At 44.5% G+C, this 26,129-nt stretch overlaps 1 protein-coding gene across 2 annotated transcripts in view; it reads left to right on the top strand.

Annotated features, from left to right (window-relative positions):
• Nucleotides 1-26,129, top strand: part of FASN (fatty acid synthase) — a 148,617-nt gene that overhangs the window by 9,217 nt on the left and 113,271 nt on the right. For both annotated transcript variants that reach the window (XM_085885099.1, XM_085885100.1), the window contains exons 2-5: nt 8,840-8,993; nt 9,243-9,328; nt 10,944-11,010; nt 22,581-22,754. In XM_085885099.1, coding sequence (XP_085741225.1) covers nt 8,864-8,993; nt 9,243-9,328; nt 10,944-11,010; nt 22,581-22,754 — 457 coding nt within the window. In that variant the 5' untranslated portion in view covers nt 8,840-8,863. The remainder of the gene's footprint in view (nt 1-8,839; nt 8,994-9,242; nt 9,329-10,943; nt 11,011-22,580; nt 22,755-26,129) is intronic.

The following is a 26,129-nucleotide window of genomic DNA, read 5'->3' as shown; positions in this document are numbered from 1 at the left end:
AATTTATTTACAACAATAATTGGGGAACGAGGGGAGCACAAAAGGGCAGAGTTATCTGACAAAGCAATGCAAATAATGTACAACAAAAGCACTTAACAATCCTACTTATAGACGGGGCCCACGGACACAAACACGCACACACAAATACCCAGAAAGAGATGAACCTCGAGGTCTTTATTGCCCCTCCAGCTCCTAGGGAAGATGAGCTGAGGGAAGATAATGTGCTGGCTACCTGGCAGCATGCTGGCTCGACGTCCATACCTTCCCGGAGCTCCGGTCGCCATAGGCACGGACCAGGGCAGCCGAATCCAGAGGAGGCGAAACGAGGTGGTCTCCCTTGATGAGATGGTCGACCACTCACTGTAATGCGCCAGACGAGACACCTCCGATGCGCCGGATGCAGTCTGCACAGACCCAGACAGACGCGCTTCGAGATGTCTGGGACGCAATCTCTCCACGCTGGTCCCGACAACCACACTCTTCCTCTTTAGGAGGGAGGGGCTTCTTCTCCTGGCCACTCGCCTCCTGATTGGTCGGACCCATCGCGCGATTCCCTGGCCGTATAACATTGGACAGGCCCACGGTAGGCGGGGCAACTCCCACCCTTCTGGATGGAGTCCCGATCGGAGGCGTTTGTAGCTCCGCCTACCTCCTCACCTCCGACCACGTGCGTAATGGCGATGGTGTTGGGTGAGAAACGGGGCGGGTGAGACGCCCGCTCCTTGCCGATTGGCCAAAGAGGGACGCCACGCCCATGTTAAACTAAGCCCACACACGCGCTCCCTCGCTGGCGAGCAAGCGAAGAATGCCGCGAGCACAGTCTTGTTGTCGTGTGGTTGTAAAAATCCTAACTATAAAATAATCCACAGCGCACGCACAATTAATCACCCATTAAACATCGGACGGGACCCTACCTAGAAACACATACTTACCGATATAAGTGATCTATAGGACCTGGCTGTTGTGTGCAGTAAGCTTCGAAATTCGTAACACTACCCCCCCCCCCTTTTTACAGACTCGTCCCGAGTCGTCAAATTTGCGTGTGACCGGCATGTGTAAGTTTTCCCCAAATACATTTTACCTGCGGATCCCTGAGTGCGACATTTTTTTATACGTGTTCCAAAAATAAATAACCTAGTGTGCTGCGTAACTAAACTAACAGACGCACACGGACAACTTTAATAAAATTGCCGGCGCTAAGACAGACACACAGGTGGGTTAAACTTATTTACAATTTTAACTAATATTTACACTAACCGTGGCCCAGGACCTGTTATCTGTGGAAAGAAAAGAAAAAGTAATTGGTGCAGGACAGAGATGGGCACACGGGCTGCACAATGCAGTCCTCATGGTGTGGCTGCCTGCAGGGCAGTCCTTGCAAACACTCTTGAAGATGGTCCTGGTGCACATAGATGGATGGTGACATGGGGCAATGCAACAAGGGTAGCAGGCATGTGGTCATGACAAAGGCAGGCAAATGACCCAACGCAATGCAAATGCGGACCAGGCAGATGCAGCACGAAAACGGGTCGGCATATGAAGCTGGCCGGCCTCTAGTATGGTCCCGTGAGGTTGTGTGGAGGGAGTGCGGTGGTGCGGGCCGCTCCGAAAACCGGCTCGGACCTACCCTACTGTCTCCCCCCAACCTATCGCCTTTGCCTGTCTCTGTCCATACCCACTCCCTTTGTTTGCAACAACAAAACAACAAAATTTCGCCCCTTTTTATTTATTTTATGATTTTTTTTTCTTTTATAATTACTTGTCCCTAACCCTCCAACTATCCTTGTCCGGCTAACCTATCCTGTCCGTCTACTCCCAACCCCTAAGATCCCTTTTTTTTGGAGGGGAATAAGGGAGAGACTAGTGTCCTGTCTCGAGGCCCAACGAAGCCTCAGAATAGCCTCCAACACAATTCAGCCATCTTACCAAGGTGGGTCCAGCGGCCTACAGAGAGTGAAGGGATGGATGGTGCGAATGGGAACATTTCCTAACTATCCTAGCATTTATTAACATTAAACTACCCCAGGGCTTTTCCATACGCCTGGCTCTTTAAACTATAGGTTCTAACAACCATGATTCCCGTTGCCTGTGTTGGTGTCCATTATTAATTTGGGCCCCGCCCACAAATTTTCACTCGTGCCCTTGCACAATTTCATGGCTGGGAAGGGTGGCTCACTTGGCAGGGATTCCCATCTGCCGAACTCTAACTACGGCACCCCCGGGTACTGAGGCTGTCTCCGAGCCTACCTGCTCCCTATGAACGCGGGAGGTTGCCCTTCCTGGCATTGCCCCCCCCCCCCAAGATGCACACGTGGCATTTTGGCGCTCTGGGTCCCGTTCCGCGGGTCGCCAGTGCCCACTACACTATCCCGGTCCCTTGGACCCTTGGCCTACTCTGGCCGACTAGTCCGGTGCCCGGGGTGCCCTCTACTCGAGACTCACCTTTCAACAGCCATGCTCCCAGCCGGTCAATGAACTTTTGCACCCCTCCAAATGGGTTTTGTGCCTTCATACACCACCAATAACAGAACGACTTCCATTTGGTAAATTTGACTAACGCACAAACTAACTTTACACTGACCCCAGGGTCACTTGGGTGGGATTCATTCCCCCCCCCCCACTCATTCATTCGCACCATGCATTCCACATTCACTCCATTCACACACTCCGGCCCGCTGACCCACACTCATTCCACTCACTCACTCGGGCCCGCTGACCCATACTCACTCATCATACATCTTTCTTTCACTTTTTTTTTCACACTCTTACTGTTCCCCTAACTATCTCGTGCTCCCTCATCGTCCCTTATCCTAATGCATGTTCCATTTAATCTACGTAGCTAAGCTATGTCCCTACTACACATTCCATGTCAGTCCATGTCTCCCAAAATCCATTTCGAAATCTAAATCTACTTTCCCACTAACTAGTCCACGGGCCCCATGGCGGACGGCTCATGCCCCCATGAGGCCGGTCTATCTAAGCTAAACCCATCCCGCTAAACTATTTCTCCTATGCCCAAACAAGGATGTTTACCACACCCTGCGGGGCCGTGTACTTGGAGCGAGGCTTTTTTTTATTTTTTATTTTTTACGTCGCCAAGGCGGCAGTCTACATCTTGCCCGTTCGTCCCTTTCATCGGGCGATACATGCAGCCTTGACGTCACCCTGCCAATCGCGACAAGCACTCACTCTCGAGGAGTCTGCCATGTGAGCCAACGTGAGCCACTCGTCTCTAACTCACGCCGTGAGGTCCCCAGTGATGTCACCCACGCACCGAACCTGCACGTTTTCCCGTGCAGGCCAGCCCGAGCATATCGTCCCAGGAACCCGCTCCCCGCGCTCTGCGAACAGAACACGCGGCGCGCAGCACGTGGTGCTTCGCACACGTGCTCGCATGTGGACCCGTCCGTTCCAAATTCACACAACACTCGCCTACATTTTAACCGTCCACGTGGCCGGCTCGTGTCCGACGTGGAACGTTTCCAGCCCGGTTTGCGAAGACGCACGCGTGCGGGCCATGTGCGAACGCGCCATGGACCTCGTACGTGCCGTCGCGCGAACCCGCCGTGGTTGCCAAATTTACTCTTTGCGGCCTATTTAGCTCGCTACTCGTGTCTCCCGTCTGGATCGGTCCATGTACCAATTCCTCGCATGCACTCGCGCACACCATGACACTCACATTCTGCACAACTTTTGACACATTTCGACACACCCACACCACTCACACACTCCAGGACAATCACGTTGGGGACAATCACATCGGGGGTGGGAGTCCGCACAAGAGATCCCGAAGCCTCTACTCCCCCCAAACTCTGAATGGACCCGTTTGCATCACTCACCCGCTCAACCTCGTTCGGCCCGACTGGACCAACCTGGTCGCAGTCCACTTCGAGGGAGCATACCCTCTCTCTCTGTTCCTGAGGGAGGCTATCCTGATGCTCACACCGGGTCCCGATACATTCTACCATCTCAACCCCATTGTCCCTCACTAACTCTATGTGTGTGTGTGTGTGTGTGTGTGTGTGTGTGTGTGTGTGTGTGTGTGTGTGTGTGTGTGTGTGTGTGTGTGTGTGTGTGTGTGTGTGTGTGCTCGTCTTTAGCTTTATCTAATTCGTTCCCCTCTTTTGATTTCTCCATCTCCGTCACCTCATTTATTATTTCCGTTAATTCCTGGCTCTTCACCTCTTAATTTCTGTCTCCGTCACCTCCGTTGTTTCTTCTGTCGTCCCCTCGTGTCTCACCCTGCACGTTTCGGTCTCCCCATCAATTACGGTGGCGTCGCTCGTCGTCCCGACCTCACCCGTCTCCATTGCGGGCCGAAAAACCTCCACACTCCCTCCTGACTCGATCGTTCCCCCACGTGCAGGCGCCATCCTACAATCCGCCATTTTGCCTTTCACCTCTTTCACGCTCGCCTGCAGGCTTAACCCCATGCTCTGCATTTCCCCTCGCTGTGTTCACATCTCACCCCTGAGTGTTTGCATATCACCCCTCATCTCATCCATTTTGCTTTCCACGCGTTGCGCATTCACATCCATCCTCTGCGTCAATATTTCCAAACAGCTGGCTCATGTCAAATGAACTCGGCGCAGCCGATCCGCCATGATGGTGTGCGGAACCAGCCGGGGCATTGGAGACAGGTTGGTGGTCACTCTGTATTCTACCTCCTCCTTTTCAGTCTTGCATGCACTTTCCTCTCTTGGCCCTTGGAAGAGAAGGAGAAGAAGAAGTCTCTCTCAGGTTTCTTTCTGCAAAGCACACATTGTCTGCCAGTAACTCTCTTCTTGTTGAAGTCATAAAATCCAGATTCACTGCTCACCTCCACTTATTTGTTCCTCTTTTCCCTCACCTGTGGAACCAACTTCCCCAGTCTTTTCAGTCCCATTTTTCCCTCCAGTGCTTCAAGAAATCTTATCATCCCTCATCCATACCCTTGATCTCCTCGACCCCAAATGACCCCATTCCCAAGCATTCCCTTTTTCGAGTTTATTGTGATTTCCCCCCTCTCGCTCACCTATTCTTCTTTGTTATTTGTCAGTTGGTTTGTTTATTTTCTGCTTCATCCCCACCTTCCCCTTCCTCTTCTTGCTTTTCCTCATTACCTCCACCACTGAAGGTGGTGTATCCACCCAAGGTGCACAGCATTCACCTGTTTGTCTGTCTGTGAGCAGGATATCTCAAAGAGTTGTAGATGGATTTGTACGAAATTTAGTGGACAGGTTGGGTGTGTGACGAGGACATATTGCTTCGATTTTGTTGAAGATCCGAATCCAGATACTGATATGAGAATTGTTTTTTTTAATATTACCAAGTGATTCTTCGCCACTAAGAGATGGGGCCATAAACTATACAGAGCATGATATTTCAAAAGTTTGTGGATGGATTATGACAAAACTTGGTGGAGCAGTGGAGACAGAGGAGCAGTGGTGGAGCAGTGGAGACAGTGGTAGAGCAGAGAAAGAGGAAGTTATATCTTGGCTCATCATGCCTGCTCTACAACAGCAACGTGTGTGTGTGTGTGTGTGTGTGTGTGTGTGTGTGTGTGTGTGTGTGTGTGTGTGTGTGTGTGTGTGTGTGTGTGTGTGTGTGTGTGTGTGTGTGTGTGTGTGTGCGCATTATCATGTTGGGGCATTTCAAACCTGTGCATAATACTACTGTACATTGTTGTAAGAGAAGATGAATTGTAAGAATCTTACTATAATTCACCGTCTGTCGGTCTGTCAGTTCCCAGGTACCGCAAAAACGGCTGAACCAATCGCAACCATTTATTGGGTGTGTAATCCTGGGACCCCTTGGAGTAAAATAGGCATAAATATAATAACAAGTCCCCCTTGACGGCCCCCTTAGGGAGCGGGTGCTTCAAGTAATAGTAATAAGAATCTGAATTGCACATTGGTCAGGGTGCATTCTGGCACTCCCCGGTGTGGCACATGGATTGTCATCCCACAACACTGGACCAAAAAAAGTTTATACTCTATACAAGATGCCAAATGCTGCTGTGCGACGACAGTGCCACCACACTTTTGGTAAAACCAAAGGTTACACTGAATGGACTGGTTGCTTGACAACAGAACCCACAACAAAAGGAAACCATAGTGGCTAACTCTTGCTGAATAATTAGCTGTCCAAGGTATTCAGATGAAGATCCGAAATGTTCCCTCTCAGCTCTAAGAGTTGCGGTCTTCATTCGTATGCAGCACGAGACTGCGGGGAAGCATCATTGGCTGAGGGCACAGCTGCGCCGCTGACTCAATGCCCTCTGTATGTTGGGCAGGAATTTGTAATTTGTTCAGGGTGCTGGTGAGAGCTCACCTACCCTGTCTTAACCTACAGAGGACACCACATCAGTGGCACAGCAATGCCCTCAGCCAATGATGCTACCCTGTTGCCTTGTGCTGCATATAAAAGAAGAAGAAGATTCTGGCTTTTATAAACCCAATTGTAGGTCAAATTTGAATCACTCTTTTATGTGTAGTAATTTCAGATGGAGGGGGGGGGGAGGTACTTTGAAGCAAGACATTGCAGTCGTAAAATTTTGGCACTAACATTTTGGCTATTGGCTGATATGATGGTTGCTCCCGGTGAGTTGTTCAGTATTGTTGATTATGTGCTGTATATCACAAGGTTGGTAAGGAAAGTCATCAAGATTGTTCTCCTAGTTTTGGACAATGAGCTTTCGTAATTTTAATTTCTACTTTGAGGGATGTCAGCTCAGACAGGAAGCGTAGTCGTGTATGGGAATTTGCTCTTGGGTGGGTGAGTCCTCTTCCTTTGTCCTTGAATTTGGTACAGCCACTGTTTGATCACGCCATTCAATGGAGGCCAAACATGTGCCAGGGGCAGCCTGTTGTGGATGCTGATTGCAGTAAGACTTGCTCATTGCCTCTTTGCCAGAGGACCTCAGCCCATAGCATGGTGTCGATGTCATGTTTTATGACCGAATGGGCCCAAAGGCTGCCTTGGATTTGTGAGGGATTCTTTTGAATGCGTGGTACTATCTCATGTGTGTATATTATTTGAGTGCTCTGGCTGTAGGGCGTCCATTGATTCATTGTGCATTCTGAGTTCCCCTAACCACCCACCAATTCCTTTTCAACCCTCTCCTCCACTTTGAGCTCATCCCTGGCTTTCACAATCAAACATAGGGGTCAGGTGGAATACCATTGTTTGCATTTCATTTGTGTATTGGCCCATCAGTCAGCACTCAGCAACTATCGGTGACCTGCAAATCAGTTGGGACAGGTGCATTTACATTGTTAAATTAAAACAGCCTCATGATCCCTTGTGAATGAGTGCAGATGTGATGTGATTTATGATCCATGCCCTTAATGTCAAAGTGAAGAGATGATTCGCTGCTCACACACATCCATCCATCCATTGGGACCATACTCTGTGCAGACCGTTGATGCTGCCTTAGCAGTCTCCTTGGCTATTGGGCACAATCCTGGATGGGTCGCCACTCTTGACACATGATACCAGCAAAGCTGGTACTTATTTTGCCGACCTCGGAAGGATGACAGGCAGAGTCAGCCCCACCTGGTATTAATTCAACAGCTGAGTGGGATTTGAACTCAGGATCATGGGATCTCAAGCCCACCATCCTAACCATTAAGCCAACACCAGGCATGCTCACACACGTGTTTGGAAGAAATAACTAAAGCTTTGCAGCCTGGAAATATTTGATCAGAATTGTGACGTAAACTGAACAACCCCTTTGTCATGTCACTGCTGATTGAAAACTGATGATGAAAACATCATTGCAAATAATAGTTATTTTTGTCCATTTCAAGTATCCGTATGACCTCCACAGATGAGTTTGGCATTTTCCATCATCATACATGCAACACGTATTAGAACTGTAGAGTTCATAGAACACCTTACCCAATGTACTGTTCAGGTATATAATTCAATTGAAATAAAATAATAATTTTAAAGGTCGTCTAAAAACTTAATTCCAGAAGTTTTACCGCAGTTCACGCAGTGGCTATGACACCACCTTATTTAATACATTACATGAGTTCTTCATGTCTGTTGTTTGTGTCCCTTATGATGTACTTGAAAACAGTCAGTTTCCTGTTTGGAATAATTTTCAATTTTGTTTGACTGCCAGAAAGGCAGACAGAGTAAAAGTTTTATCTCGCTCCTCTCTGCACATGTGCGATCGGGACAATTTCAGAGCCAAAGTACTGCTAAACTACAGGTTTGTTTTCCGATTTGTGTTCAAAATATAACATTCAATTTAAATTAAGTTGTTCCTCGATCATAAACTGATGTTTATGGATGAGCAGACAAAAGTGAACCAATTGCTTAACCCCGCTTTTCACTTTGCATGCACGGGGTAACTAGAATGACTCTCCGTAGAGCTCTTACCGCCGCCAGGCTGAAGAGTTCAAGTTTTGTATCCTACTGATCGGCCTGATCCGGATCTTCAACAAAATTTCATCAATGTTTCCTTGTCACACACCCAGCCTGACCACCAAGTTTCGTCAGAATCCGTCAATAACTTTGAGATATCCTGCTTACAATCAAACAAACACAGGGGTGAAAACATAACTCCAAAATTAAATGTATAAAAATTATTATTGTTATTCTTTCATCCTGCATTATCATTATTATTATGATTTTAATTTCTACAATTTTTGTAAGCACTAGTGGCATTGTTTTCCTTTTTTTTCATATCCTGAAATATGTGACCTTAACCTGGCATTGTCTTAAGGTTTGACTATAAACTAATTGGTGATGAAATGCTCCAAATGTTTGTTGCACAAGCTGTGTCCAGTCACTGATGCCTGGTTTTATTTTCTCATTTCTAATGGTAGTGCATCATCCCTCTGCCCAGGTCTGACAAAGTACGTGTTGAAGCATGGCACATGAGGTGGTTATAGCGGGTATGGCTGGGCGGCTCCCAGAATCCGAAAACCTGCAGGAGTTCTGGGATAACCTCTTGCACGGTGTAGACATGGTTACAGAGGATGATCGGCGCTGGAAATCAGGTGCGAATGGGAAGAAAGAGGCCATGACAGGACTACCCCCAAAAATTGAGGAATTAGTGAATTGCTTGCTTAAGAAATGATTATAATCCCCAGATGTTTTGATTTGCTCATTGAAGTGAAGCCCATGTATCACAAACGAAGCATCTGACAAATCCGATCTTTACAGGTAAACTGACTTGACGTTTTCGATATCCTTTGATTTTTGAATCAAGATAATTGCTAAATGCTTGAACTTTCTTTCCGTTGCAGGTTTGTATGGGCTACCAAAACGTAATGGGAAACTCAAGGACATCAGCAGGTTTGATGCAACCTTCTTCGGTGTTCATGCAAAGCAGGTAAGACTTGTCGTTCTGTCTTGTAGTACTTGGTAATTCACATTATTACTGACTTATTTTATGTATAACAAATAAAAAAACGTCCGTTTTAATGCACATTGATGGACGACAACTCTTTTCTGAAAAGTTATCAACTTCACTTACAGCCACGTGATTTCTCCAGGTGAGGTCCACTGTGTTGTTTTTTTTTTTGTTTGTTAGTTTTTTTTCTCCTCACCACTCTTAAATCGACATCCAAATGCTGACAATCTATATACTGTTGAAATTTTTCGGAGTAGAATCACATTCCCCCTCCAATTTCAGAAGATTTACATTTCAGGCGGTATATAAATGCAATACAGTGTTACAATGTTCCCCAACAAATGATACAATTTTCCCCAATTTATTTTACGTCGTTTTTAGCTCACTTCGACCTTAGTCAGGTGAGCTTATGCGATCGAATAGTGTCCATAGGTGAGTCAGCCAGCCCGTCAGTAAACACTTCAGTCATTATCGCTTGAACTAAACACACGATTTTGATGAAACTTGGCCACAAGCTTCATAGCTGATACCTAACGAAGGTTTATTGACTGGAACAAAATCTGTGCTCATTGAGGGGTCTGTGGGGGGGGGGGGGTAGAGGTCAATTACAAATCTGGGTAAGGTCCAGTAGCTATCTGACCAATGGGTGCACCTTTCAAAAATCGACCCTCCCCCCCTCCCCCCCAACAAACACAACAACAATCATGCATAGCTCTTGTCGACCTGCAACGTATCGTAGATAGAAATGATCCCTGAAAACTCATTTTTGAGATGGATGGACTGACAGGATAATATATATATATATATATATATATACATATATATATGTATATATATATATATATGTATATATATATATATATATGTATATATATATATATATATATATATATATATATATATATATATGTATATATATATATATGTATATATATGTATATATATGTATATATATATATATATATATATATATATGTAAAAGTTCCCAGCCGGACTGATGCTGGGAGCTAAATATGCGTTTGAGTAGATATGGCAAAGGTATGAAATGACTTGCAGTTTTGGTGGCCTTCCTGTTGACCAAATGCTCTTCCTGGAGACTTATCAGCACTTAAAAACTTACTCCCACTAATTTCCTATTGTGTGCTGTCTGCTTAAGGGCTGACAGGATGGCCTAGACATATGCACATTCACTCCTAGGCTATCTTGCCTGGGTTAGAATCCCGACCCAGCTATAAACTGTCATCCCGGTGTTTCACAGGCGGGGTGTTTCATTGATGTGTGCCGTCCCTCGGATGGGCGCTAAACTGGTGTCCCGTCTGCCTATGTTGGTTGGCGTTAAAGATCCCACGTTGTCCTTCGCGAAGAGTAGGCGAACCATCGCCGGCATCATGGCTAAATCCCAAAATTTCTGCCATATTTACTGCTGGGAGAGTGATAGCAAACCGTCCAGCATGATGCTGACCTGGAAACTGCTTCGGCAGAACCAACTCCTTGAACACAGAGTATAGTACATCAGTCGGATTGTCTGTTAGTAAAATAGAAAGCTGATGTACAAATTTAATTTTGGACTTCACCTGTCTCCACCAATGCCCAGGCAAACACAATGGACCCTCAGCTCAGATTAATCTTGGAACTCACTTATGAAGCTCTGATAGATGCAGGTAAGTAACTTGCACAACGGTTCAAATTCACTGTAAAATTACAACCACAGCCGAGTTGGATATTTTGAACATATTTGACACAACTTTGATGTTTCATAACATTTGCTGTCTTATAAGTGAATGGAACTATGTTGATTATTTGGGGAATATAGAGGGTGGTCCAAAAGTCCTGCCCCACAGGGTAACGCAAAAAGATTTCCTACGAGTAAAAATAATTAATTTACTGGTTTAATGATTTATTTTTCAACACTCTAAATGACAAATCTATCTACAATGGAGCAGATGTGTATTAGGATATATATATATATATATATATATATATATATATATATATATATATATATATATATATATGTATATATATATATATATATTGTTACTAGCCGGGGTGTCGGCCACCAACCGACCGCTCTGAACGGAGCCGCAAGTCGAGTCGGCCCGACCGATCGCCCAGAACATAGATCGCCGCCCGGATAACTCCGAGCGACGGGTCCTTGTACAAGAACCGAAATACGCCAATCGGCAGATCACGTGGGGTAGGGTCGATTGCCAATCTTCAATGCACCTAAATACCCATGTGATCCAACTACCGGGGTATTCCACCCTCGACGGAACTCGTACGGAACAAACCGCCGAGGCGAGCTTGTCCGTGCGCGATTCCGAGCGGCGTAATCGCCAAGAACCGTCGGTCCAAATGTCCCCCTATTATGGCAAACCAACAGCTTTCTAACTCCCAACACACGAAATGTTCAGTCAATGAGGGAATGGACGCAATGAGCAGGTTTACATTCACACAAGGACATTTATTATAATAAAACACGTATGCAATTAAATAAGGCAAAACACGCATGCAATTATACAAGCAACAAAAGCACGACAAAAGAACTACAACCGTCGACTTATTATGTGCAGTCATTTACACTTAACAGCAGTTCCTACTTATTAGACGGGCCCACGGACACACACACACACACACACACACACACACACACACACACACACACACACACACACACACACACACGAAATGGTGGCTGAGGCCTTTAATCACGAGCTCCAGCTCGGAGGACAGGTGAGCTGAAACTCAGAGCCAAACTTGAACCTCTCCACCTCGTGTGGTCTTCAACTTGTCTGGACCCGGGCTCCAGCGATAGCGAGCTGGATCCAATCACCGCGATCCTTCCCGAGCTCCCGCGAATCCTCCCGTGCTTCTCAACACGTGCTGGTGAGACGAGGTGCCGATCCTTCCTGTCGATCGTCACTTCCCTGAGGATCCAACTCCAAAAAGAGGCCGATGCGTCGCACCAAGCCGGGAAACAAAATGGAGAACGAAAAGCTCCACGAACCAAGAAGAAGAGGAAGAAGCCTCCACTCGCAGCTCGAGCCTAACAACCGGCTCAAGTTCCTTCCAAAACAAAGCAGCAGCCGAAGCTACCTGAGCCAGCCGAAGCAAAAAGCTTACTCCTCCCACGGGACTCAGCACACAAACTCTGCACACAGGACTCAGAACGGGACTCTTCACGAACTCTGCCACGGGACTTCCACACGAACTCAGCCCACGAACTCAGCCCTACCACGGGACTCCCATGAACTCTTTTTGAACAAAGAAAAGATGTCCTCTTTGTCCTTTGCACCCCCTCCCCCACACTCGGTGTGACTCATGCCCTTGTGATCCACCCCCCGCTCAACCACGGGTGGGAGGGAGTTGTTGACGTCACGGGATGGCAGGGTTCTTCTTCCTCTTTGCAGAAGAGGGGGAGGGACGTCTCCATTGTTTCGTTCCCTAACTATTAAATCGATCCGCAGCGCATTTAATCGATCTCTGAACCTTTAAACAATGGAAGGTGAGCTATCTAGGGAACAAGCACTTATCGACATAGCTGACTAAGGGAACCTGTATGTTGTGTGCAATTGAATTCCAAATTCCTAACAATATGTATGTATGTAATTACGGTTATGGAAAAGTCCCCGGGGTGACGCACTCGATCACATAAGGGATCCTAAATTAGATATTTCATTCATACAGTCGGTACCCCGGGGACTTTTCCATAACCGTAACTACATATATGTCTGATATATATATATATATATATATATATATATATATATATATATATATTATATATATATATATATATATATATATATATATATATATATATATATATATATATATATATATATTATGAAGACCACAAGCTGAAAACCAGAGATGTCAGGATAAGTCAATTTTGAAGAAACTGAAAAACAAAGTTTCAAGACTTTGGTGGACTGTTTAATAACTGTCATATAGATTTCTTTTCCAGTAAAAGGAAGGGTGATCATTAAGCATGTAGGATTTGCCAAGCTTATTTTATTTAGTTTAAGAGCAAAGAACGAATCAATGTTGCAAACTGACATCACTGGTTATTCCCTTGTTTAATAATTGCCATGCAATTTTAACCCAGGATGTGTAGCAAATTCATGCTTGTTGGTTATAAGCATACATTACATGACTTTGGTGATCACAGATTTCTTTTTTCAACATTAAACGGTCATTGTTTTTTTGTTTGATTGGTGTTCAACGCCATACTCAAGGGTATTTCGCTTATATGACAACGGATTCTCCATTTCTTACTCCATACTACTTAATATGATGGAAAACCGGGAGGAAACCAAGGATAAACCACCCCCGCGGTAGCCGAAGTCACCTCATGCGACTCCCTCATATACCTAAGCAGGTTGATTGCGCGGTGGGTACATCGAATGAGGATGGGTACTCAGATGCGCTAACCATTAAGCCACGGCGTGGGTCCCATAAAAGTCACAATAAAGGTTTGACCAGGCTTGAACCACGATATGCACCAACTACGGAGCCCATGATATAACCAAATAGGCCATTGTAGTGCTCAGAGTTTATGCTGTGATAGTTTTACAACCTTTTATAACTTAGTTTCTCAACTCTGAATATTATGATGGAACAGTTAACATGAATGACACAGAAAGCCAATCTTATCTGAGTGAAAACTTTAATTTTAATACTTTGCAGAACACAAAACCTGTGATCAAAAATAATAGATCCATGATATAACCAAATAGGTTATTGTAGTGCTCAGAGTTTATGCTGTGAAAGTTTTACAACCTTTCATTTTTTAGTTTTTCAACTCTGAATATTATGGTGGAACAGTTAACATGAATGAAAGGGAGATAACCAGGAGTAAAGTACTGACAACTCTGGGTTTCTACTTGTTCAGCTTTGACAATACTTGTTTTTTCATTGCATGGCTAAACTTTATACCATATAAATTATGACACCCCTGGTTATTTGTTAAAGTAATATTGTGAGAGGAAACCTTATGTTGCCAACTATTGGCAGGCGCAATAACCCTGAAATTTATAAAAAGTGACATCACCGGTTTTCCCCTTGTGGTCTTCATATCTATATATATATATATATATATATATATAGATATATATATTTATATATATATATATATATATATATATATATATATATATATATATATATATATATATATATATATATATATATATATATATATATATATATATACACATATATATACACATCTATGCAGTCTGGCCCAAAAGTTTGCATACACTTGAGCAGAATACAGTTGACTTCCATTTATACCTCTTTTCTCCACAATAATCATTCTTTCCATTCCTAGAACGATTTCAACCATTCTCCCTTGTTTCGATCAAGGGTTTCTGCAAATTTGTACTTTGGATGATTTTATTCACACTTTAATTCATAATGTGACAAAAATAGAGGGTCAAAAGTTTACATACACCAAGGTGACTTGCTGCACGGTTGGCTTTCGAAAGGCCTAGAGTGTTCTGAAATGGCCTTCTATCACTTGTATTGTGTCCTCCACTCTCTGCTGATTATAATTATTTAATAGGTCACCTAGTGCTCCCATGGTTGTATAAAGGGCCTAGGTTTCCTATTCAGGCCCTATTTCCACTTGAGCCAGCATGGGGAAGGCAAAAGAATACTCTCAAGACCTGAGGAAGAGCATTATCCAGTTGCACAAGTCAGGGACTTCTCCAGGGGTCATATCTAGACAACTAGAAGTGCCATGGTCATCTGTCCAGATGATTGTGCGGAAGTATTGGGACCTAGGGACAACCAAGATCCTTGCAAGATCAGGCCGGAAGTCCAAGTTGACACCAACTGATGAGAGGGAATTGGTCAGAAAGGTGTGTTTCAACCCCAAGACTACCAAGAAACACCTGTGCCAAGAATTGGAGGCTTCAGGGACAAATGTGTCACCGTCCAGAGGGTCCTCCACCGAAATTGACTATGAGTCTGCAGAGCACGAAGGAAGTCTCTCAATAAAAAATGCCACTGCGAAGCCAGGCTGAAATATGCAAGAAAGCACAAGGACAAAGATAGAGGCTTCTGGCAGAGTGTCCTTTGGTCTGATGAAACCAAGATGGAACTTTTCAGCCACAATGACCAACAGTACATCTGGCCAGAGAAGGGAGAGGCCTTCAAACCGAAGAACACAATACTCACGGTGAAGCATGGTGGTGGCAGCATCATGCTATAGGGATGTTTTGGTTGAAATTGTTCTCGGAACGGAAAGAATTATGATTATTGTGGAGAAAAGAGGTATAAATGGAAGTCAACTGCATTCTGCTCAAGTGTATGCAACCTTTTGGGCCCGACTGTAAGTGTGTTTAGTCAGGTTATCTTTCCCCTCGTAACAGGGATGGCAAAAATGTGTTGTGTGTTTTCCAGGGTCTATCCCCTTTGTAATTTCCCACCTTCTTGAAATCCCCCATCCCCATCCATCCATCCATCCATCCATGCCAATTCCTCACCCTTTCGCTCTCAAACCTCTCAAACCCTGTACTTTTTTGAAAACCCCCCTTTTCATTTTATCCATTTCAATCCCTCCCATCCTCAATCCATTTGAATCCTTTTACCCATCCTTCTTCTTCCCCATGCACCTTCACACAACGCAACACGTCTTACACATCATACCGGTATGGTGATGGATTCCAACCTGTGCCGATTACCAACAATGATCTCGCTTTAAAACAAAATCATTTTTGGGAATACTTTCTCTGTGTGGGAATACTTTGAAAAATTACCTTGTGTCAATGATGTGTACATCATACATGAATAAGTCATGGGCCATTGGACCCTTGCCTATTTTTGGAACCTGCATAAAAAAGTCATTGTTAAATTTTTTTTTTTTAATAATATCGATATACCAGTATGGCCCCACTGGTATATTGATGTCAAAAAAGATCGATATCAATCTAGCCTAGTTAGACGTAGCATATGTAATAAATAGACAGGAAGTTGTACCCCATTGATTCGCTGCACTAGACTGCTGACCTCCCACCGACTGTTTTGCTCAGCCATACATAATAAATACAATGGGAAGTCGAGAGTGCGGTTTCCCATCTGGGAGGGGCTAAATCACTGGTAAGGTAATGCGAGCTTTGGAGCAGGGACCCCTACCAGAATTGGCCTTTTTAAACGATATCGATGGTGGCTCAGCAACCATTGGATTGTGGAGTTAGTTATCCATGGCTTGTTGGTTTCAAGGTCGGAGATCGAGTAGTATGTCAAAGCTATCCCTTCATGAGCCCCACGCACTCCCCTGAACCCATATCTATATGTGTGTGTTTGTATATTGGATGTAGCACCACCTTTTGTGGGAGCCGCGATTACAAATCAGCTTCCTTTATCTTTATAATATAATGGAACCTTCTCAAAATTATGACATGTTGTGATCAAAAAAATTTCTTTCAAAAATTATAAAGTGCATTTCCAAGAATGTGTCACAGCACATTGCCCACCTGCTGAGAAGGGTACTCCCGCCCTGAAGGCTGGAATGTGTTGTGGAACTCTTCTTATTCAAGATAACTCTTAACACTCAAATCCACTCAAGGAAAAGTACAATTCAATCAGAGAATATTTATTACACGTGATATCACGGAGCAAGCCTGGTGTTGGCTTAGTGGTTAGGGTGGCTGGCTTGGGATCCTAGGGTCCTGAGTTTGAGCCCTGTTGGAAACTGAATTAACACCAGGGGGTTGACTCAGCCTGTCATCCTTCCAAGGTCGACGAAATGAATACCAGTGTACGAGTCCCGGTGTATGTCCCGGTGTATGCCCCGATTAGAATTTGTGTACCATATCCCTGTGTGTCGTAAGAGGTGACCAGGGTTGGCGTCAGGAAGGGCATCCGGCCATAAAACATGGCCTCAAGAAGGGAACCATGATTGCATGGAGCCCACAAAAAGCTAACCCCTGCTCAGCAGGAAAAATGGCTGTAAAAAGGCTGTTTTTTATCACAGAGCAAAGGACATTGATGTACATACATACAATGGTCTCCGCTAAATTGGAGTTTCAAGAATCGTGTATAAATAATACAAACGGAAAGGAGGAGGAAGTTTAGGGGGCCGAGGAGAAGAGCAGAGAACAAGAGAGGAGGAGGAGAACCGGGTCATAATGACCCACATCTGACCTTGTCTGGGCCAGTTTAAAGCAATACATACGGGTCCAGAAAGTTCTTATCATCTTGGTGAAAACAACAAACGATTTAACAAGCAAGGCAAGGGTAAAACAATTCCAGACTGATTCAGGCTGTCACCATCACATAGATCTTTAGAAAAGGACTGTCTGGAGATGGCAGATACAGTAATACCTTGACATACGAATGCACTAACTTACGAGTATTCCGAGTTACGAGCCGTTGCTCGGACGATTTTTTTGCTTTGTGTTACGAGTCGAGATCAGAGTTACGAGTGGAGCGAGCTTTGAGACGCGCGCAGCCAAGCAAGCGAACACCCGCATCTCCCGCCTTTTCACGCATCTCCCGCCACTCACTCGTTCAGTTCTCTTGGTTATCTTGTTGAGTAGGGTCGTACCGTAGTAATCTGCGTTGTGTTTAGCTCTTGTTTTTTCATTGGTGCAGTGATTTTGCCAAATATATTTGTTGTAACTCAACCATGAGTCCTAAAAAAGTAACTGCAAAGGACAGTGCTAAGAAGAAACGAATGATGTTGCTTGAAATGAAGCGTGAAATCATTGCAAAACATGAACGTGGAGTGCGTGTTGTCGAGTTGGCGAGGGAGTTTGAGCGTAGTACTTCAACGATATGTACTATTCTCAAGCAGAAGGATTCGTTGAAGGCTATAACGGCAGCCAAGGGCGTTACGTTACGAAAAAACTAATGAAAAAAAATTTGTAGCAATTAAGTGTAACGGCAAAGGGAATAAAAAAAATAAAATGTAAAAAAAAATTGTAGCAATTAAGTTTAGCGATAAAGTGAATTAAAAACAAATAAAAAAAAATGTATCAATTACGTTTAGCGATAAAGTGTGATGAGACCTTCAAATCTCCTCCGCCTATCTCCTCCACCACCGCCTCCACCACCGCCTCCACCACCACCGCCCCCTCCACCATCATCTCCACCGCCACCCCCACCAGAATCTTCCGTCAGCCGAAGTCGTCTCATCTCCAAGGTAAATACACTTTATAAACCCAGTTTATTTATTTATATTCTTTTTTATTATCTTTGTATTATGTTTTGTATTAATTATTTATAAATACATTTCTCATTTTTAAAACTACGTAACAAAGAAATTAGGGTGTTTTTTGGGGGGCTGGAACTGATTAATGGTATTGTGACGTCCACGGGACTTGAACAGTCCCGCCAACGTAGAATGAGCTGAAACGATGGAGGCGGTTTATTTATTTATAACCCAAAGATGGCGGTTCTAATCGCTCTACCGCAAACGGGACAAGGAAGGTGGCATGAGTCGCTTTTCACTGAGTTGATAACGTTTATTCCTCTAACCAGAAATAACAAGACTCGGCAAGAAGAGGGATCCGGGGCGATTCGACGGGATGGTGTGGGATCGGGCGTGGGGAAAACACAGACAATTCCAATGAATATACAAATCTCAAACCCTCTAAGGCGCCAGGTACACACACACACACACACACACACACACACACACACACACACACACACACACACACACACACACACACACAAAAACGTAGCTATTCCTGGTGGTCAGGCTGGACCGTGGTGTGGACGCAACAGTCCCTGGATTGGCGTCGGACGAGCTGGCCTTGCTCTCGTCAGGGGGGCAGGAGAAACCGTGGTGCTGTCGACCTCCTGGTCTTGGCCCAAGTCCGCTCACAGCCGCCAGGGAACCAGTTCTGGCGCCAAATTGCGAGCAGGAGAGGGAGGCAGGTCTGCCCGCCGTTCGACCCCGTACTCCGAGCCAGCAGAACCCCAGAGCCAACCAAGGTGAGGCACGAGGCTCAGCAAGGCTACAAGACACGAAGAAACCAGGGCCGAATCAGCGCAACAACAAGCACGCTCCCAGCACAACAACCTCCACCCCAAAAAACGGTCTTTCTGTCCCGATCTTCTTCCTCTTCCTTTTCGACCCCGAACAGAACCTTTTTATCCTCCCGTCCTCGTCACTTCCAATCGAGCCGTTTTATTGGCCCAGCGCCGTCGCCTTCCGCCAATCGTGATCACGGGGCGGAGCCATCCGCAGCACTGTCCTGTGACGTCACGGCAAGCCTCCAGAGAATACTAAAAGGGGTTTACGCAGACACACTTACCCTATCCCGTGTCCCAATCTAATTACGTGACAATTATCATTTCCCCCTTGAAGAAATGGACATTTACTAGACAACTTATCACCACTAAATTGCAACTTATTACATCAAGATCCTGGTAAACTCGAACAGCATGGCATACCTAATTAAACATCCTAATTACCCTTTGAATGCATACCCCCCCTCAAACGTAACAGTATTTTAATTAATTTCAATTGGGAAAATTATTTTGATATACGAGCAAACCGAGTTACGAGCTCGGTCACAGAACAAATTAAACTCGTATGTCAAGGTATTACTGTACATTAATTAGAAATCTAAGAACAGAGAGAGAGAGACACAGAGAGACACAGAGAGACACAGAGAGACACAGAGAGACACAGAGAGACACAGAGAGACACAGAGAGAGACAGAGAGAGACAGAGAGAGACAGAGAGAGACAGGGTGCATCGAAAGGCGAAGAGAATTAGCATTAGGCCTTCAGCTTCAGTTTCAAGAATAAGCAAGAGAAGATGCAAGTTCCGATAAAATCCGTTTTATTATAGGTTTGATAATAGGTTCCAATAAATGAGTTACATTAAAATTAATAACAGGTATAATAATTAATCCAACAACAATTCTTATACATTGAGTCCATTGATGGCCACATTTGAGCAAATTGATTATTATCAAACTACCATTTAAAAAGGAAGTTCTCTTCAACAAGTGCCCACGACTGTTGATAACATGTCAACTTAATGGACAATTGACAATATTTAACTGAAGGAAATTTTCAAGCTGGGCTCCTTGCATTTCTTCTTGCAATCGGAAATTCTGCTGCTGCCTCCCAGTGACTGAGGCCCGAAACATGTACGAGAGCTGATTCCACTTTTTCTTGGGGGAGTGTACACTGTTGCATGTTCTGGTTCCACCATTTGTAAATTTTAATACCTTGTCGGACTCCTGTGTCATCATAGCTAAAACAAAACAGAAAACCTTGAATCAATCAAACATACAGTATTTCCTTGAATTACCCAATGGGGCAGGACTTTTGGACCACCCTGTATTTTGGACTGGGTTTCAAATATTAATTTGGCCTGCTGATTGCTTCATTACTGATGCATGGCTATGTCACTGGTATGGTTATGGCACACATTGCCTACTATGACAAAAGTCACTGTAGTATCTTTAACATGCACCAGCAAATGCTGGCAGATCGCACGCTCAAATTAACATGGCAGATAGTACGGCAGATATGGCAGATATCACGCTCAAATTAACATGGCAGATAGCATGCTCATTGAAATGCATCAATCCGGTAGTTCATAGCCTAGTTGGGAATCAAACCCAGACTATACAGCTCAAAGGTTAGTGCACTTTCTCTGCAGCATCCTGTCAGCCCCAATGAGCTTTCATGAGTGGAAGCAAAATTACCCTGTGCGTGAAAAGTGAGGTCAAGCAATTTGTTCACTTTGTCTGTCTGTCTGTGTCTGTCTACAAACGTCAGTTTATGATTGAGGAACAACTTCATTTCAATTGAATGTTATTATTTTGAACATAAATCGGAACATGAACCTGCAGTTTATCAGGACTTTGGCTCTGAATATGGCAAATTGTACACAATGTCGTCCCGATCTCATAGGCACAGAGTAAAGCGAAATAATTTTTTTTTTTACTCTGAGTGCCTGTTTGGTGGTAACAATAATCCATCCACAAAATTGAAAATCATTCCAAACAGGAAACTTACTGTTTTGAAGGCCGTCATGGAGGACCCAAACAACAGGCGTGAAGAACTCATGTAACGTGTCAAATAAGGTCATGTAAAGGACACTGCATATCAATGGCGGTAAACTTGCGAAAAATATTTTTCTACAACATTAAAATCTTTATTTTATTTCAATTGAATTATATACTTATACAATGTGGAGTACAAATTGCCTTTATTCGCTCTTTTTAAGACGTTTTTGTTTGGCAGTACTTGTTGATAAAGGAATTATAATGTGTACTTGTCAATGTGATTTTGTTAACCTTTTGAACGCTGAGCTCCTTAGGCATTCGGCTCCAAAACCCTGGTCTCCGTGGATTAAAATCTGGCCACTCGGGTATATGGAGGTTTGAATAGTGGCCGGTCAACCAGCCGCTCGGGGATATGGAGCTTTGAATGGCGGCAGGTGAAATAGCCGCTTGGGTATATGGAGGTTTGAATTGCGGCTGGTAAAACGGCCGCTCGGGTATATGGAGATTTAAATAGCAGTTGGCAAAACGGCCGCCAGGGTTCTCAAAGGGTTAATTGTGCTTTTTGGAGTTTCCCCTTTACCATCAGAACATGGTCACTCAAAATATTTGCAGCACAAAATGTACATCTCATTATCGTCCTTATATTGGAATAATCATATCTCTGATTACACTATTTTCATTTTGAGCTTTCCTCCTCCAAGTTGTGTCAATTTCTCTCATTTACTCATCTCTCGAACATATTTTCTGTCTCCCTGGTCTTGTCTTTACTTCTCTGAAATACTATTCCATGATGCTTCCAGTCCATCTTTCATCACCTTTCTGGGTTAAGTGATGTTCCCATATCCATGTACTATGCTTTACTCCCTCTGATCTATGAATTTCTCTTCTGGAGCCTACATGTTATATTAAACACCTTTTTATATGCCCCTTGGGATACTTGTAACTTGCGTTGAAGGGTTTGTGTTCTCCTGTCGGTTTCACATCTGTATAGCATTGCCACCATGACACTGATCACATACCCTCCTCTTTAAGCAAAAGGACATCTTGCTTTTCGTGATGTTACTGAGCTTCCCAAGCATTCTCCAACCAGATTTAATGTTGCTCCTTTCTTCCGCTATGTGTCCTCCTTCCCTTCTAATGGATCCTATTTCTTTGTTGTTCTTCCTCAAAAAACAAAGCAAAAAGTAATTATTGAATGTGTCTAAGTGGACGTGTAACAATGAATTCTATAATATTTACACCTGTAGGCATCTCTCCGAGCAAACTGCGTGGCAGTAACACAGGTGTGTGGGTCGGAGTGAGTGGGTCAGAAGCTGCAGAAGCTTTCAGCAATGACCCAGAAACACTGCTTGGATATAGTATGACAGGATGCCAGCGTGCCATGCTCGCCAACCGTCTCTCCTATTCTTTTGATTTCCGAGGTGAGGATCACCCAGCTTGCAACATACATGATGGAGGTTATGGTGTGTTGCTGTATTGCCCTGTGGTTGAATCCCACTTGCTTTCTTTAGAAAGTAGACCTCACAGACTGAATTTGCCTTAAGATTGTTTATCATGAGTTAATATTATGCTTTGCAAATGTGATTAAGGGATGCTGTACCCATTCATTTACTTCACTTCATGAAAATATACACAATGGCTATCTACGTATTGTTACTTTCATGTAACAATGGGGAGGGGAAGGGGGGTTGAGGGAGGTGGAGAAGAGTTATAAGTGAGGTTTACCATTACCCTTGTACTCACGTAGGTTTACAAATGCTTTCTTGTATTAATCTGTGTTCAGGATGAAGTTTTCTGATGCATAGCCTGCTTTGAGGGATGAGTTTGGTCCAAATTGGTGCAAGATTTTTGTTTTTAATTCATGGTCTCATTATTATTCTGCATATTTATGCACAAATGTTTGTTTTAAGAAACTTTTATTTCACACCAAGTGCCATTCAAAAATTAGATCTCGGGGGTCCAAAGACCACTTTTTCCTGAGAGCCGAGAATACCGTCATTCCACCCCTGGTTTGAACCAACGACCTCCAACACTCAGAGCAGATGCTCTAATCATTATACCACAATGTCTCAAATATAAATCTTGAAGTAGATTTACAAACATGATTTATTGAAAGTTTTGTTAACAGACATTGATGGATCACCCTGCCTGTGAAACCCCAGATTGACACTTTATAGCTGGACCGAGATTCACACCCAGGCGAAGACAGCTTCGAGGCGAGTGCATACCTGAGGACATCCTACGAGCCCCCGTGTTAACCTTAATATTATGTTACACCTTGTACATTGAACCACAAATGCCAAAATAGAAACTTTCAAACTTTGTTTAGACACATCATGTGTGCAGAAAACAAAAGTCTGGATAAATCAACTATGATTAAGGGAAGACGAAGAGGTCAGGTCAGGTCAGGTATGGGAGCATGCACTGGAGCAGCGCGTCACTGTGTCCACTTTCTGCCAGTACTCCAGGGGCCTCCGTCTGGCCATCCCCCAGGCAGATGCCTGGCCCATCCCCATCTCCTTGAGATGTTGATAAATCTGCTGCAACTATGGTCGGCCCATTGGCCTCCTCCACTCACGAGGCTCCCTCGCTGAGAGAATCTGGTGGGCAGGATCAGCGTCAGCAAAATGAGCCAGATGTCCATACAGCCACAGCTGATGATCATGGACTATGCAGGAAACAAATCTCATTTGAGTCTCTCTCAGCAACCGCTCGTTGGACACGAAGTCCGACCAGCGACAGCCAAGGATTCTGCGAAGAGACCTGGTACCAAATTAATTAAGTCTCTGTCTCAGATCCCTGGTCAAAGTCCAAGTCTCACATCCAGAGAGCAAAACTGGAAGTACCAAGGACCTGAAGACTCGGACTTTCATCCTCCTGCACAGGTACTGGCAGTGCCACACCCCATGATCAGGTGAATCCATGACTCCCCAGGCCCAACCCAGACGTCTATTGACCTCTGGCTCACAGCCAGTAGAGACATGAATATCACTGCCAAGGTAAGTGAGTCTCTCCATGACCTCAACATCCTCACCACAAACAGGCCAGACAAGATTGCAGCATCCAAGATGCCATTGAAAGCCTAGATCTTAGTTTTGGCCCAGGAAACCCGTAATTACAGTGGCTCCAACTCCTCATTCAGCACCTCGAGGGCCCCCAAAAGGAAATCCAGATCTCCGCAAAGATGACTGCATCATCTGCGAAATCAAGGTCAGAGATCTTGACTTTCCCACACGATGCACCGCAGCTTCATCTCTCGGACATCCTCCCCAGAATCCAGTCTATACAGCGTTGAAAAGTGTGGGGGCCAGTAGACACCCCTGATGAACTCCAGGAACAACTGGAAAAAAGTTGGAGATGGTATCACCACATCTCACAGCACTCTCAGTACCAGAGTAGAGTTCAGACATCAGATTGTTCAGTTTTGGTGGCACTCCACGAAGACAAAGAATCCTCCAGAGAGCATCCCGATTCACTGAATCAAACGCTTCACAGAGATCAACAATCAACATAGGCTGCAAGCAGCCCCTGCAGAAACTCTCGTCTGCGTTCGGTGAGGACCCGAAGAGAAAGGATACGATCAATCGTTGACCTCTTTGGTGTAAAGCCTCACTGCTTTGGGTGCTGATGCTCAAGCAGATGGTGTTGAACCCTATCAAGAGGAAGAGGCAGGCCTTGTATGTGCTGGATGGATGGGGTAAATGTTGCAACCAACTGCCTCTGCCAGAGCTTTGGTAAGCAGTTCAGGATTGGGTTGTTTGGAGTAATCTGATCATGAATGTCTCCAGAAGTTGGCCACTGGTTCTAATAATTTTTACTTTTGGGAGGTGTGTGGACCAGTGACTCTTCGCTTATACACTGCCCATGTGTAAGTACGTCCATTTTTCTCCAAATTTCCCACAGGGGAGTATTAAACAATTCTAGTGACCATTAGGAATTGGGATATGCATTGAATAAACATTACAATTGAGCCGTAAGGGTGTCGGGGGGCAATATCACACATCACACTTGAAGCCATGGCTGGTGGAAATCACAAATGAGGCCCCAAGATATAAGTTATGACATTTCATATGCAGTTCACATATATTCTGATGGCTAGAAAAATCAGACAGGTAATGGGATGCATCATTCATGCGTAAAGACTCATTTAAGTACATTTATTAGCTAAAGATCATTTCGGCCTGGCTTGCGGCCTACCTCGCGACCTCGGCAGTCGAGACGGTTTGTGGTGGGCGTGACAAGCATAGAATGCTTCAAGGATGTTGGGATTCCTCCAAATTTCTTTCACTTTTGGATTAAAAGGCAGCGACTGTTTAAAAAGGCAATCTACGTTGGATAGAATTGACTGAATGGTTTGTGAATGTAATGACAGATAAGCACAGACTGGATGTATTAAACTTGAAATGCCTGAGACATCTGGAGAACGTGCATTAGTACCAATGCATCACAAACTCGCAGATTTGGCCCCAAACCAAACAGCCCCGAGCCTCATCCTTACTCCACCAACAATACTTCCATTTGTATCAACACCTTCATTGCATGCCATCACACCTACCACCATACCAGGTAGATGTATTATTTCCATCCAGCCTAAGCTGGCTGGAGCCGCCATCGAGGCCACCCCAAAACAAGATGGTTTTCGACAATCAGACATGATCTGTGACTGCAGCCAACATTAGCCCAATCCTTGCTCTCTACTCGTCAAATATTAGGAAATATGGAGTAATATTATCCTGGCCCACGCTGAGCCTTCAATAAGGTCTCCAAGTCGAGTCAAATAAAACATTTTTAACATG

The sequence above is a fragment of the Eptatretus burgeri genome, chromosome 6, assembly GCF_056783735.1.
Source record: "Eptatretus burgeri isolate ZD-2024b chromosome 6, Ebu_testis_v1, whole genome shotgun sequence".
NCBI lineage: Eukaryota > Metazoa > Chordata > Myxini > Myxiniformes > Myxinidae > Eptatretus > Eptatretus burgeri.
Note: the sequence above shows the minus strand (reverse complement) of the source record. Positions and strands in the feature narration are given on the sequence as shown.